This window comes from Candoia aspera, chromosome 6, assembly GCF_035149785.1.
Source record: "Candoia aspera isolate rCanAsp1 chromosome 6, rCanAsp1.hap2, whole genome shotgun sequence".
Classification (NCBI taxonomy): Eukaryota; Metazoa; Chordata; class Lepidosauria; order Squamata; family Boidae; genus Candoia; species Candoia aspera.
The window spans coordinates 5,303,253-5,318,811 of NC_086158.1; the positions used below are offsets into that span (position 1 = coordinate 5,303,253).

At 37.6% G+C, this 15,559-nt stretch overlaps 2 protein-coding genes across 3 annotated transcripts in view; one reads left to right on the forward strand and one right to left on the reverse strand.

Annotated features, from left to right (window-relative positions):
- Positions 1-15,559, reverse strand: part of ABCC5 (ATP binding cassette subfamily C member 5) — a 528,771-nt gene that overhangs the window by 203,254 nt on the left and 309,958 nt on the right. The window lies entirely within an intron of this gene.
- AP2M1 (adaptor related protein complex 2 subunit mu 1) overlaps positions 1-15,559 on the forward strand; it is a 45,957-nt gene that overhangs the window by 15,370 nt on the left and 15,028 nt on the right. The window contains exons 2-4 of one of the 2 annotated variants that reach the window (XM_063306323.1): positions 963-1,079; positions 10,928-11,193; positions 12,649-12,737. In XM_063306323.1, coding sequence (XP_063162393.1) covers positions 1,006-1,079; positions 10,928-11,193; positions 12,649-12,737 — 429 coding nt within the window. In that variant the 5' untranslated portion in view covers positions 963-1,005. The remainder of the gene's footprint in view (positions 1-962; positions 1,080-10,927; positions 11,194-12,648; positions 12,738-15,559) is intronic. The other variant, XM_063306324.1, reaches the window with a different exon arrangement.

The following is a 15,559-nucleotide window of genomic DNA, read 5'->3' on the forward strand; positions in this document are numbered from 1 at the left end:
TATTACCTTTATATGTTGTACCAATTTAATGTTAGAATTTTTTCCTTAATATTTTGTAAAATCTTATCAAATTTTTGTAATTATGTAAATCTTTTTGTTTTGTCTTCTGTTGTTGCTGTTCTTCTCTTTTTTCTTAGTCTTTTTAAGCATTTTAAAAATAAGAAAAATTGGCCCAGGCTGATTTAGACGGTCTGCAAATTGAATTGGGGCAAGGCATCTGTTGTTGGCAAACCTTAATTATTAAGTTCAGAATTTCAGAATATATTGAAGTTAGGTTCATGACAATAGAAATTGGTAACTGCTGAATTAATTCATTTGCTCTAATAAGCAAATGTTAGCAGAGAAACACAACTTAATGGGAAGTTTATTATTACTATAGATTGAAACACGATATCTCACTGGACCAACACACGAAATATTGCAGTGCCATGTGGCTAAATGAGAGGAAAAGAGCCATCACATTTAAACCAGCGATACTAATTAAATCTGGAATTAGAAGAGTAGATGTCTGTAAACATGACAGGGCAGTGATATCTGGCCAAAACATACCATTATTACGATTCAGTCCAATAGGATCATTCATCACAGTGAACTTTACTATAGATAGACCTTCAGAGATTCCTGCTTGTTGAAGGCAATTTCTCTGTCCATGCATCTAATTCAGGAGTAGAGTAAGGAAGTGTTTTGCTATGCTTGGGAGATGTGCTCAGCACAAGCTAATCCTGAGAAGAGCAGGAGATGGTACAATGCTCATAAATTATCTGTTACTTGTCAGAAGTATCAGGGAAGCTTGTGTTGCAAGGAGATTTGTGGACTCTGATTATTTCCTTGTATATGACAGTGCATAGGAAACTAAACATTGGTTTGCTGAAAGGTCGATTGGTAACTGCCTGCCTTGCAACGTTATTGCCTCTACTCTTTGTTTTCAACCATAACCATATCTTTCTCTCTTATAACTGTAGATCGGATATAAGCACCATGGAAGGAGAAGACTAAGAATTCATCATGATTGGAGGGCTGTTCATTTATAATCATAAGGGAGAGGTTTTAATCTCCCGTGTCTACAGGGATGACATTGGGTAAGTACCTGACAGAGTCTTCATCCTGCATTGCTTTTGAACCCTGGTCCAACTTCTTGTAACTTTTGAGCTGCTGTTGCTATACATTTTGTGCATGTGGAATTTGTGTATTGTGTGTTGCATCCAGGCTGTGTTCATCTTGTTCTCTTTCTGGGTATATGTTACCTTACATTATTCTGAGGCACTTATAATGAAAAAGAGGCATTTATTGAAGCAACTCTTCTTATGCGTTGTTTTGAGTCTAGTAGATCTTTGTTCTTTAAATACAATATTCATTAGTTTTAAATATAATATTTGTATCAGATCTAGAGATAGAAATAACAAGCTTAGTAAATTTTCTCAAGATGTATTTTAACATAAGCTGAAGCCTTTTATTTCCAAGGTATATTTCTCTGGTGTATTTCTTTTACATACAACTGTGTATAACTGTTCATTTTTCTAAACTACTTTGCATAATAAAGGAATTTGGAATTATTATTTGAAGTATTTGAAGGGTTTTTTTTCATTCAAAAGATTTATATGCTGCCTATTTCCTTAACAGCTCTAAGTGGCTTATAAGAAGCAATAGAAACAGTATTAAAATATGCCAAATAAAAAACTAAAACAGGACATTAAAAGGCCTAGCTACATAAATATATTTTAAACCACTCCTAAGTTGTAGTACTTTCTTTCCATAGTATGGGCCTCACATACCTTTTCCATCAAAGACAGAAAATGTTGACTCATTGTGTTCAATAAAGATATGACATAGTATACTATTTTGTGCATTGTTTAATCAGAATTTTTTTATCAGTTGAACTTAGGTGAAACTCAGATTATGTTGTAGATCCAATATTGCAGAATTAAGGATAATTTAAAAGGTTTACAAACTTGCACTGATGTGAATTTTTTTCCACACAACAACAACCCTGTGAGATAGGTAGGGCTGGCAGAATGACTGCTCAAAGTCACCAAGGGAGCTTTAATGGCTGAGGGGGAATCAAAACCTGGGTCTTCCTAATGCCAGTCCAATACCTTCAGCCTTATGCCATACTGGCTCTCGATCCATTATACACTGTGGGAATTTTTACCTTGTTGGACATTTGGCTTGCCTGCAGTAACTCATCTCTGTTACTCTCATCAGCACAGAGTGCTGTTTTGATTTGGTTTTTAACTTGGGAAATTTCACTTATTTTAATACTGATAATTTAGGAACTGAAAACTAAAATTGTTGTAAGCTCTAGTGCTTGCATCCCTTCAGTGTTAACTATTTAGCAACATTATAATTTGGTAATTCAAACTGTAAAAAGTTAATCACTATCAGATGAGTAGGCATGGAATCCTTTATAAATATAGTTGAGGCACTGGCCTAGTTGCTTGTCAATCAGAGTATGGTGGTTTGAAACTTGGGTCCTTGAGGGAGTTACCATGGAGTTGAAGAAATGTTTGTCAAAATCCCTCCCTTTCCATTGGCTTTATGCTTTGTTGGTCTTGCAGCGATGCCCAGAACCAGAGTTTTATATTGCAATTCTTACTTGGTGTTTAGACTAGAACCAGTTGTGTTGAATACAGGCTACTGATTTTTGAAGAATGAAGAGTGCTGATCTTCCTGCCAGTCACAGGTTTGGCTGTCTGCATTAGCTTATGATATCTACACAACTAATTTTAGTTGCTTTGTGCTGCTATCTCTCACCATGTTAACAATTCAAATGTGCTCTCTGAAATTTCAATTTTATGAAAGCCTCGTTTTAAAGAGTCCACTGGAGATGGGTGGCCAATAAAATTAAATGTCATATTTCCCTAGCTATGAAAGGACTGCAAGGGATTAAGGTAGCATTTAAAATCTGAGACATGGTGGCTAACCTCGGAGGAAGCTTCTGACTTTTGCAGAAACACCATGTAGAATGTAAATGTAAGCTTAGATTAATCAGCTACATGATTGAAATTGCATCCAGGGTTAAGCAGTCAGCATATAGTAATATTGTGTGACACTGTTGAATTTACTTGGAAATTAGAGTTCAATATTTTGTTTAAGCACTGAGGGCAATGTCCTGTATAACTGTCAGGAAAACGGGCAGGAACCATGCTGAGCCAAAGCTGTACTCTAGTTTGTTTATTATTCTACCCTATACAGAATCTTGCCAGACTAAAGGTACTCTAAGTACTCTAAAGGAAGAACATTCCCGGGACTCTAAGGTGGGGCCAACCTAACTTTCTTGGCTGGCTTCCCAATGCTGTCCACGCTGTGAGAATGTTTATCTCCCTGGAATGCGCTCTCTCATCCCTTAGCTCTGAGATCCATCACAATAACGCTGGGTGGTGCATATTCTGAGAAATAATGCAATAATTGTATCAGTTCAAAGCTTGTATTTAAAAAAAATGGTAGGAGACTCATAGAACCTCTGATGTGATTCGCAGTTCAAAGCTGTTATAGTCAGGCATGTATGGCATCATCTTACAGATGTTCAGCTCTTGCCATTATGCTTCCTGAAACAACTGCCATTTTTCAATGAAAACAGGTTTACCGATGGGAGTTCTGTGTAGATAGTATGATGGTAAGAAGTAAGGGAATATGCCTCAATATACTGTCCTTGCTTTATTTTTTCTAGATGGTTGCTGCCAGTAGCTATCAGAGTTGTAAAAAAGAACCATCGAGTTAGTTATTGGTGGTGTTCTTCAATAAACCCGTTGCTGTCTTTTTCATTCTTAATGCAGTACTTCCCCAATGACGTCAGAGGAAACACTAGCTGTAGAATAAAACATTAGGGAGGCCATTGTTGTATTCTATTCATACCAAAGAAGGCTAATATTTAATTGTTTATTTGCGATTTGTCTACTGCCTGAAACTAGACAGTCTCTAGGTATCTTACAGAGCGAACACATTACAATATGAAATCAATGTAATAATTACATAAATAATTATTACCTTTATAAGTAGGCATAAGGAGCAGATTAGATATAAAAGGACCTGCAAAACTGTTAATGCTAGCCATGCTATCCTTATTTTCTGCAAAAAGAAAATGATCAATTCATTATACATTCTGTTACTCAAGCAGTATGGATTGAAACCTGTGTACTCAAGGGCAAACTGCTAATTTGTTGAATATTAACCTTATATCCTATGTAAGAAAACCGTAATATAAAATTATACTGTATATGCAAATATTTTCATTCAAAGAGTAGCATTAAAAGATACATAGAAATTGTATTTTGTTTGTGGTGGTCAAGTGCCTGTTGGTTTCTCAGGAATATCCCAGTACAGACCATAATAGTTTTGAGTGCAGAAAAAATTGTATATGTTGATTGTATACAGTATTTCTATGTCACTTAGTTTTGTGGTCACCTATTGAATAAGAAAACTGTCAGCTTCAGAATTTTTCCCTGTCTTGTGAGTCTTTGGCACAATTTAGATTGCCTCTTGCAGTCTTTTAAAACTGTATTTCTCTTTTAAAATTGTATTTCGCTATTTTAAAACCACATAATGGAGCTCTAATATTGTCATGTTCACTGATTCAATGTAGTTTATACATCGTAACGTTTCACATGCCATGGCGCTGACGCGCGTTTCTGTTTGGGAGGGAGCTGCTGTGAGACCTTGTACCAAGCTCCGTATGTGAAATCAGGACAATGGAATGTGTTTGGGTTATTTTCTCTGCTCAAGGCCTTTTCCCGCAGACCATCAGAAGCCGTTAGGAGCACCTGGGATTGTGAATTTGGGAAGATTCTACGGGGGAAGGGATCTCATTTACACCAAGGGTTTTTAGTTTGCATTTGGCGCGCTTTCATCATTCTCAGCTTTCTCTGTGATCCTGCATACTATTCTTTAATAAATCAGATATCTTTGAATTCACACTCATGAGTCTGGTGGTGTTTTAGAATAGGCAACCATTACAAATATCTTTTTTTATGTGCCCTTTAGTCTTGTTTGAAACATTATTTATGTAGCTGTTACAGGTAGTCATTGCTTAAATACCATTCATTCAGTGACTGTTCAAAGTTATGATGGTGCTGAACACATGGTAGTTATGGTGGGTCCCCAAAGTTATGGCTGTTGCTGCACCCCCTGCAGCCATGTGATCAAAATTTGGGTACTTGGCAGCCTGCCCTGCATTTTTGACCACAGCATGCACTTTAACTCCCCCCCCCCCATCTTTGCTCTTTCGGTCACTCTGCACTCTCCCATCTCCAGCTGACCTTCACTGTCTTGTTCCTCCTGCTGCTGAAGGGGCACGCTCAGCTGAGGCAGCTGCTGGCCTTTTGCGAGGCTGTGTGAGCCCTTCCCAGGCCTCTCCTCGGGGGAGACATGCTCCCTCTGGAGTGGCCTGTACCTCAGGGGAGCACTGTGTGATCCTGGGGAGGCCTTGTGCTGTCTCACAAAGGGCCAGCAACTGCCTTGGCCAGGCATGCCTTGTCAGTGGGAGGAAGAAGATGGCGAAGCTCAGCTAGGGGCGGCAGGGGTAGCCGGCAGAGGGCAGGACAGCCAAAAGGGCAGAAATGGGGGGGATAGGTGAGTGGGGGGTGTTGAAGCAGAGGCGAGCGTGGCAGGGCAGGAGAAGCATGAGGTCCTTGCCTAACAACTGCAGCCAGGGCTACTGGAACTGCCATCGTTAAGCGGTGCAATTATATGAAGTTTTGCCTAATGACCACTTTCCTTAGTGATGAAAATTCCAGTCACAATTAGGGTTAAGTGAGGACTACCTGTACAATCATGTCTGTCCTTTGGGTGCCAGTGTAAAGTGGTATGTTTTTGTCAGGAAGCAGTTAAATTTGGGCTGTGACTTTGTCTGACTGAACTTGCAAAATTCTGTTAAATATTTGCTCAAAAGTGCTTGTCTTGAGTAAGAGAAAACACACTGTTCAAATTGAATCCTTGATGGATAAATTCATACCTCAAGGGATTTTTCTGAATTGGCAAATAAATGCTGCTTACCTCTAAAGAAGAACAGTTATGTTAACCTCCAAGCCAATCTTGAAAGCTGTTAATTTAAATTCTAAACTATTCTGTGCTGTCTATTTGGTTCCTAGCATCTGGGTTGAGGGCTGGCGATGATTAAAACAAAAAATAAATGAATGGAAGGGTTTCTGTGTTTGTTTTGTTTTGTTTGATCCAAAGCTGATTCCGATGTTGGCTTCAATGGCATTTTACATCATGAGATAAAAGATGGATATGGGTTTGTGCTTGTCCCATGATCTCACGGCCTGGTTGCTCCACACTGTACAACCCATGCGCTGCTTGCCTTTTCTTAAGAGCTTTTCTGCTTCTCTCCCTAGCCCAGCTTTTCTCAACCTGGTATTCTCCAAATGTCTTAGAGTGAAATATACATAAATTCCATTGAGCATGTTAATTGTCCAGCGATCATACTAGTTGTGAATTATAGAAGTATGGGCGTAGGGAAAGCTGGCCTAGGGAATTCATATAGCACTTTGAAATCTTTTTGTGGGAGGGGGGTTGCTGTCTGTTGTCTCTTCTCCTTTTGTTTTGATTCATTGTGCTTTGTGTGTATGTGTGTGTTCTAACCTTTCTCTTGTTGCTGTCACTCCTCCTTTTCTTCGCTGACGCCATTTCTGTTCATCCCATCTCATTGGCTGCTGTAGTAATAGGTAAGAGAAGAATGGCAGGCCATAATGGGCACTTCAAGATGGGGCACCTGGTGTATAAAGTCAAGTTCACTGGTATTATCAGATTCTAAGGCAGTGTCAAATAAAAAATGTCATGACAACATGAAGTTTGGCTCATGTCAGAGCAGACCAATTTATTATTTTTACCGTTTAAGACAATTCTTAAGATTCTTAGAACGTTAGAAACTGGAGACTTTCCCATTTGGAAAACTGTTGCTATTTAAGCAGACATAAGAAAAGGAGATACAATATTAGAGAATTCATTCAATAGCAATCAAATATCCATTAAAACAAGTTAATTTGCCTGTAAAATTTTTAGAATTCTAAACAAGCTCAGATGATTGCAATGCTAAGCTTGACATGAATAATGGGTTTGGGGCTGATTCCTCAGGAAATTAATCCAAGGCTCTGGAAATGTTAATCAGTATATTTTCTGTCTGTTCGTTGCATCATTATTACAATAGGGTCTCAGTCTGTTGATGCTAAATGTTAAGTAATATGTGGTGCTGGGTACTTGAATGACAAATAGCTGTCTTGAACTTCAAAGCATTAAATGGTAAATGGAAGACAGCAATGTGTTCTTGAAGCTAGAACCAATAGTTGATCAGTTGATTTTACTGTGATTGAAAAACATGCAGTGAATTTTGTAGACCCTTCCCTTGTAATGACATCACCTACATGTGCCTGATAAAATATTTCCTCAGGAAGAAGATTTTTTTACTCTTTAGGCAGCTGATTCAACTGTTAAGTAAGTATTGATTAGGGTAATAGTAGCTTGTGGTATTTTATAATATACAGCCTGTATATGTAACATCAGTTGAAAATCCCTAAATATCAGTAGTTTTTGTATCGCATACACGGTAAGTTCTATTATCTGTCTTGCAAGCAGACTAAATGGAGGAGAAGCATACTTTCAACAAGATTCTGGTTCCTTCTGCAGTGTTTTGGCTAGATGCTTAGGATGATGTATAATTTTTATTAAAGATTTTAAAGAAGGAATATAAAAACTAATACAAACTAATAAAAAGTAAGAAAAGAAAAATCAAAGTGCAACAAAGGAAAAAGTAGGGAAAAAAAGATACAAAGAAGTAGCTTCAGATCTTTTTACAGCAGTTATAAGTACAATTATAAATTTACCTCTTACTCTATGGTTACAACTTAACTCTTCTTTCTATAATCAGTCTAATCATCAAAACCATAAATCATAAGTTCATTTTTTTTCTGTTTTATGCAAAAAGTCCATAAGGAGTCTCCAGTCAGCAATAAACATAGGTATTGTCTTTTCTCTGATCAAGTAAGTCAGTTTAGCCATCTCGGCAAGTCCCATCATTTTCACCAATCGTTCCTCCATTGTGGGTAGTGCCGAATCTCTGCATCTTTGTGCATACCGTAATCTCGCTGCAGTTATCATGCACAAAAACAAAGTTCCATGACTTTTTTCCAGCTGTTTGTCTATCAATCCCAAAAGAAAAATCTCTGGTCTCGATTGTTCATTAATCTTTAAAATCCTCTGAAGTAGTGTATGTATTTGAATCCAAATTTTTCTAGCTTTTTTACACATCCACAAAACATGATAAAATGTCACTTCTTGTTCATTTCAGACATAAATTTGAAGTGCCTTTATACATTCTAGACAGTTTCTCTGGTGACATATACCAATGGCACATTTTATAAAAATTCTCTTTAATATTGTAACATATTATATAATATGAGAGCCAGTTTGGTCTAGTGGTTAAGTCATCAGGCTAGAAACTGGGAGACTGTGAATTCTACTCCCACCTTAGGCACAAAGCCAGCTGGGTGACTTTGGGCCAGTAACTCTCTTTCAGCCCTAGGAAGAAGGCAATGGCAAACCTCTTCTGAAAAACCTTACCAGGTAAACTGCAGGGACTTGTCTAGGAAGTCACTGAGAATTGGACATGATTGAGTGGATTAAAAAAAATTATAGATACATAGTATATATTATATCCAAAATTTTCAGCCCACTTTTATCATACATTCTTTCACTTGTTATTCTGTTTCAAATTTCAGTAAAAGTTTAGACATTTTAGCAATCATGTGTTCATCATTTGTACACAATTCTAGTTCAAACTCAGTCTTACAGTGTTCAAAACAATAGGGTCACCTGTTGAGATCGCCGTTTGGCGATGTCGCTTTTCCTCTACAAATTCATGAAAGCCTAACCCTAAGTGGAAATCCATGTCAGTACGGTTTTCCTACGCATTTTTCCAGAGAACCAAATAACTCTGAGAAACAATGTGATTGTGCTGCGGAGAAGGAGCAACCTATATGCAGAATAGAAATCAAATAAATAAATAAACTTTATTTGTCTGCTTTAAATCTAATAATTGTAAATAAGGGAACCATTGACAACTATATCCCTCTGCCACTAGTTTTTCTCTTGATTTTATTTTACATTCCTCTTGATAAAATTCACGTATCATGATAAGTTAGCCATTGGGTTTGCTTATTATTTCTCATCTATAAAATGCTTCTTGTGCTGAGATCCACAAAGCTGTTTTTGGGCACATGCTTTATTCCATATTCCCAATATGGCACATCTAACATGATTTTTAAAATCTACATTAATCTTACCTTTGTCGAACCACAAATATCCATGCCACCCAAATCTCAGGTCATGTCCTTCTCCCAAGACCTTCTGTTTTTCAGCAGTACCCAAACCCAATAGCAAGCTGCAAAATACAATTTCAAATCAGATAAACCCAATCCTCCTCTTTCCTTTGCATCTTGTTACACCTTATATTTAGCTCATGTTTTTTTCCCCTGCCACACAAATTTAGATAAATCCTTCTGCCACTATTTAAATGGTGCATCAGTTGTCAAAACAGGTATTGTCTGAAACAAAAACATCATTCTCGGTAAGACATTCATTTTTATCACAGAAATTCTTCCCAGCAATGACAGTTGTAGTTTCTCCCATGTCTTTTTAAACTTCATTCCATGTCTTAACATAGTTATTTGAAATAACATACAGTTCATGTTTGTCATAGTGATACCCAGATGTTTTATCTTCTTCTCTATCTTAAAACCTGTTTTATTCATCAATTCTGTTTGATCTTCTATTTTTATATTTTTTGTTAACATCTTTGTCTTCTGTTTATTAATCTTGAAACCTGCTAATGCACCAAATTCTTTTAATTTGCCCATTAATATTTCAATTCTCTTTAAATCTTCTAAAACCAAGTCATCTTCAAAAGCCCTTAACTTTTAAGTTTCTTTTTAAATCTTTACTCCCACAATCCTCTCATCTTGTCTTACATCTCTATTCAGTATTTCAGGAACCAAAATAAACAGGAGAGGAGACAGTGGGCATCCCTGTCTTGTTCCTTTTTGTATCCCACAGGATTTTGTTAGATCTCCATTAACAATTATTTGTGCTTTCTGTGAAGCGTAAATCAATCTTATCCACTTGATGAAGTTCTCTCCAAAATTCATATCTTCCAAAACCTTGAACAAGAAAGCCCAGTCCAAATTGTCAAAAACCTTAAATATTTCAAAATGTCCAACAACACTGTCTTTGAGGTAAAAACCTGCATTGATCCTCATGAATAAATCCTTGCAGAATTATTTTCAGTCTTATCAGCTAGAATCATTGTGAATAACTTGTAGTCATTATTCAGTAATGATATCGTCCTGTAGTTTCTTGCTGAAGTCAAATCTTGTCCCTCTTTAGGTATTAATACTATATTGGCCTGTTTCCAACTCTGGCATCTTTCCTCCCTGTAGGATAGAGTTCATCATGTTTTGTAAAGGTTGCAAAGTTCATCCTCGAAACATTTATAATAAGAAAAATAGGAAAGGTGCCTGGACCATTTATCTGGTCCAGGCACCTTTCCTGTTTTAATCTTTTTTTAAGCTTCAGAAACTTCTCCTTATTGTTGTAGATCCATTCATAATCTGTCACTGTTTCTCTCTAATCCTCGGTAAATTTTGTTTCTTTAGATATTCATCTATTTTTCTCTAGAGAGATGTCACTTCCTTTGTAGAGGTTGGAATCATATGGATGAAATGCTTTTTGTGTGGCTGCATTGTCCATTAATTCAATATCTACTTATAATTTCAGTATAATTTTCTTTTATTTTTTTTTCGGTAATTTATATGCTAGCCACTTCTCTGGTTTATTCGGAAACTCAATTTTTTTGCTTTACATAATTAATTTTTTATAATTCATTATTCTTAGTGCTTTGGTCACCTCACTCTTGCCTCCCTATCATATTCCAATTCTCCAGGCGGAACGCAGTGGATGCTTTCCGAGTCAATGTCATCCATGCACGACAACAAGTGCGCTCACCGGTCACCAACATTGCCCGTACCAGTTTCTTCCATGTTAAACGTTCCAACATCTGGCTGGCTGCTGTCACCAAGCAAAATGTTAATGCTGCTATGGTCTTTGAGTTCCTCTACAAAATGTGTGACGTGATGACTGCCTATTTCGGAAAGATCAGTGAAGAGAACATCAAGAACAACTTCGTGCTCATCTATGAGCTTCTGGATGGTAAGGATAAGTTGTTCACTACTAGGAGTATTTAGTAATAGGCTCCAACACTAGCATGGTAGGCTTGGGGATGCTTTTATTGTATAGAATGCATAAAATCTGGGATAATAAATTTAAACTATGTTTAGTGTAAAGATGCTAGGCTCCATGTATTTTGGTTTGCATTTAGTTTTTTAAGCTAATGATAAGGGCAAATTGCTAAACGTACCCCAGTGGGAGAATTATTTCTTCTCGGTAAATATTTTACTTCTGCAATGTGCACTATTGAATTCTGAACATAGTTGAGATAAGAAGATCGACCTGCAAAGTGAATGTGATTGTGTGTAGTGAACCTAGCTCATGGTCAAAAGTTTCAGTGTGCTGTAAATCACTTCCTATAGAACTAAATTGCAGATTGAAGATTAAAGTTTCATGTCATGCAGGTGAGTGTAACACAATACCTCTGACTTCCATGTCCAAAGTTATGCTGAAATGGTAGGTTAACATGCTGCGCACATGGTTTACTAATTTCATCCATGTCACGAGTGACTCACCAGATACTGAACTAGAACTCCTAGCATCCCTCCTGTGCTGATTAGAGCTGCTGGGAGTTACATTTCAGGAACATCTGGAGGGTACATGTTTCTTAACCCTCAGCACATTTCTGTTACTGCCCAGAGTCCCCCTCTTGGGGGGAGATGGGTGGTAACAGAAATGTGAATAATAAATAAATAATCTCTAATACAAGTAACTGTTTTAATTCTTAATAGTGGCCTTTCTGGAATCCAGAGTATGTAGTTCTTTAGCGCCACTGAACTCTTTTTTTTTAAATCATGTTATCAAATGATAGTGGGTTTCCAAGAATGAGCCCCTGGATGGGTTGTGGCTCAAAGGCCTGATTTCAGGTTATGGTATTTAAAAGACTTGGGCAGGAGAGGCAGCAGGATGGCGATAGATTTGTGAATTGCCACAGGCTGAATAAAACTAGTGAGAGCGCAGTGTCCTTTTGTATTTGTATTGCAGGTCTGGATCTTGAGAAGCTTGTCTATCTCCCCTTGGAAGGAAGTAGTTAATGGCAGTTCTCTCTTTCCAAAGCTTGACTTGTCTGTGTATCCTACAATATCTGCTACTCTGCTGTTGTTTTTTTAGGTTTTAATTTTTATGCCATGCTCATGTGAAAATCAAAACCTAAAGAAAATGCTGCAAAGATAGATTATTCTGCTGCTATTGAATTATCCTGCTTCAGAGCAGGTTTCCTTGGAAGTCATGATTCTACTGACTTTAAGGGGTTTGTCATCTTGTTTTAACTGTTGCTAACTGTAGGCCAGCTGGATTGCCTCTTATGGAATCTGTGTGACAACATGTGGTGTGGGGAAACTTTCCCTGAGCGGTGTTTGCTTGCCATTTGCACAAAGGGTTCAGCTGAAAAACTAGCCTGGCTGTTGGTTCTCTTCAGTAACTGTTTACTTTCTGTAGAAATCCTGGACTTTGGTTACCCTCAGAACTCTGAGACGGGAGCCCTGAAAACATTCATCACCCAACAAGGAATCAAGAGCCAGGTAAATGTGGGATGATATATGTGTGCATGTTTTAATTAATCCTATGTGTTTAAGAAAAAATAGTAATCTCCACCATGTTCTTTGACAGCATCCTTAGGATGCATAGCACAGTTGAATATTTAAATTGCAGCCACTCTTAATTTCCCTTATATGGATGGCAACATTTCAAGCTCTGAATTCTTCCTATTGTGAGAGTGTGATTTTTTAAAAGTCTTTTCTTTTGCCCTGAAAAGAATTGGACATAAAGGCTGTAATTCTCTGTCCCAGAACACAGTTTAATTGGTCTAAATATTAAACTTTGTAGATTCTAGAATAAGCTCCAAATCTCAACCTTTTTATTTAACTCTTCTTTCTCCCAGATTTCCATATCATGGACTATGTATTGCCAAAGTTTTCTGATCTAATATTTCTGGTATTCGCATTGTATTTAGCACTGAGATGCTACTGTGGCCCTGTATTTAGTGCCTCAGTAAAAGGGAAGGGTATGGTTGAAACATTTTCTTCCAAGCTACTTTTAGCATAAATGGAAGGCAGAGAAAGCTAGTTTGGGAAGGGAGATGAGTTAATGTTGGACATTTACAGAGTAATGGGAATCTGGAGTAGAGAGTTAATGTAATAATGTAAATGATTCAGAAAGGAGGCATGGGGGCATTCTATCATAAATAACCTACAATAAATTTGGTTTTCAGAGATGAAAGAAAAGAAGCTTATAGGTCATCCTGATTATTTTACTTTGTAATTATTGTATGCCATACTCGGTATTATATTAGGTGAAGCAACTGTTGGGTCATTGCAGTCCATGGAGATACTGTCCATGGTGTGGAGAACTGAAACCCTAGGAACGGCCGAGGAGTGAGGAGGCTGGAATAGTTAGTTTTTGCTACCTGTTAGCTTATGTCCACCCTGTTCTTCATGTAGGCCAACCAGGTGAAAGAGGAGGAGGGGAATAGCTATTGGCCATTCATACCCCACGGATCTTGATACCAGAGTCTTCTGAATGTTGCACATCAACTTAATCTAAGAATGAATACATATTGTGAAAGAGTCTTATTTTTGCTTTGGACTGGGTTAAGAAGAGGTTGTGCCAGGAATAGATATTGGGTGTGATTTCAGTGTGAGTTGTGAGGATGTATAAAATCTTAAGGCACAAAGATGCTTCTGCACCTGCCCATTGATAGCAGGGAGGTCATATATTCCAGGAATTCTTGATCCCCATGCTGTTATCCCAGCTGATTCAGCTTATGTAATGGTCGGGAAATTGGTTTTATTTTTTTTATTGTCAGCCAAATCATAGAGTGTAGGCAGTTTATATAAATATATTTTAAAAGTTAAAAGATCATAAAAACATACAAAATTCAGAATACTTTAAAAACTGTGCAAGCAACTGGATAAAACACAGCCACCATCATGCATAGCATCCTCTTCTCCAGATGCTGGCAGAAGAAATTATCACCTGCATAACAGTAATACTGTCCAGCTACAGCTATACACCTGAGGGTCTTTACTGCCTTACTTTCCTGATAGATTATTGATGGTGGGAAAGATGCCCAAGGTATCAGTTCAGAGGGGTGATGTGATGTGTTGAAGGGTGGGGAAAACAGCAGGAACATATATGCTGTTCTCTAAGTCCTTATTATTGTGGTGCTTTTAAGTAGATAATTTGTGTGTATTTCCAATAAAGAGGCCTTGGCTTAATAAACTATACATACACAATTTTACACACTCAATTTCAAATGGACCTTTTTAGAGTGCCTTATCTCCAAAAGGGTGAAGGCAGAGGGAAACAAAACTCTTTCCTGGACTTCTTGAGTTCCAGCATCTTTATCAGGCTGTCCTCACTGATGTCCTCTAAAGACTCCATTCTCCTCTACTAGCTGGTCTACTTAGCAGATCCCTCCTTCAGTTCTGTTGGGTCCTCAGTTATAGATTCCTCCTCCATCTGTTCCTTGATTGCACAGTATCTCCAGGCGATGCTATATCATAACAATTCCAGCATTATCCAACAACCATTGCTTAGTACGTCTGCCTTTTATGTATTTCAGCTGTAAGGTGCTGTAGCTGCACCCAGTTGTTTTAATCAAGTGCAAAGCTTTTTAATATCTGTGTGACGCTGAGTCTGGGGGGAAAGAAATTCTTTTCACTTAAGACCATTGCATCATCTCATGTCTAACTCTGCCACAGTGTGACATGCTTCAGAAACTTTTCTTCCTAAAGTGCTTTTTTAAATGTCTCAAACTTTTTTTTTTTTTGGAGCTTTTCAGAATGGGAGTCTTTTAACAGACCATGTATCTCATAAATGGCTTCACATAGACATTTAGATGTTTCTGGTCAGTTCCTGTCTCATTTCCTGTAAAAGTCCATTTTGCTTTCTGATAAAACATTTGGGGTTTGATGTGCAAGGCTGCTTCCTGATTTTTTTCCCCCCTACTAAGAAATACAGGAAAGGGCGACATCCCTTTATAGTAGTTAAGCTTGCTGAGCCAGAGAAGTGATTTTCCCTTAGTAAGCTTTCTGTTTAGGTTGTGCCTTACTTGGATTGTTCAAGATATGGAGATGCCATATTTTGAAGCATTTGGTAAAGTGAGCTAACATACAGTATCTCATGGGTCATAGTGTGATTTGCTAGATTTTGGCTTTGCATTTTTATGAGTTTTTAGTTTGTAAATTATTTATGACTTAATATGCTATATAAACCAGAAAGTAGGCAACAGGATTGGTGCCTAGATAAAGAATCTTTACAGTTTGAAGCCTTCTATATGGGTTGGGCTATAGTGATCTCTGGGATGGTGGGAATTTGTTCAGACCTCTGGTGGGCACCAAATTGGAGG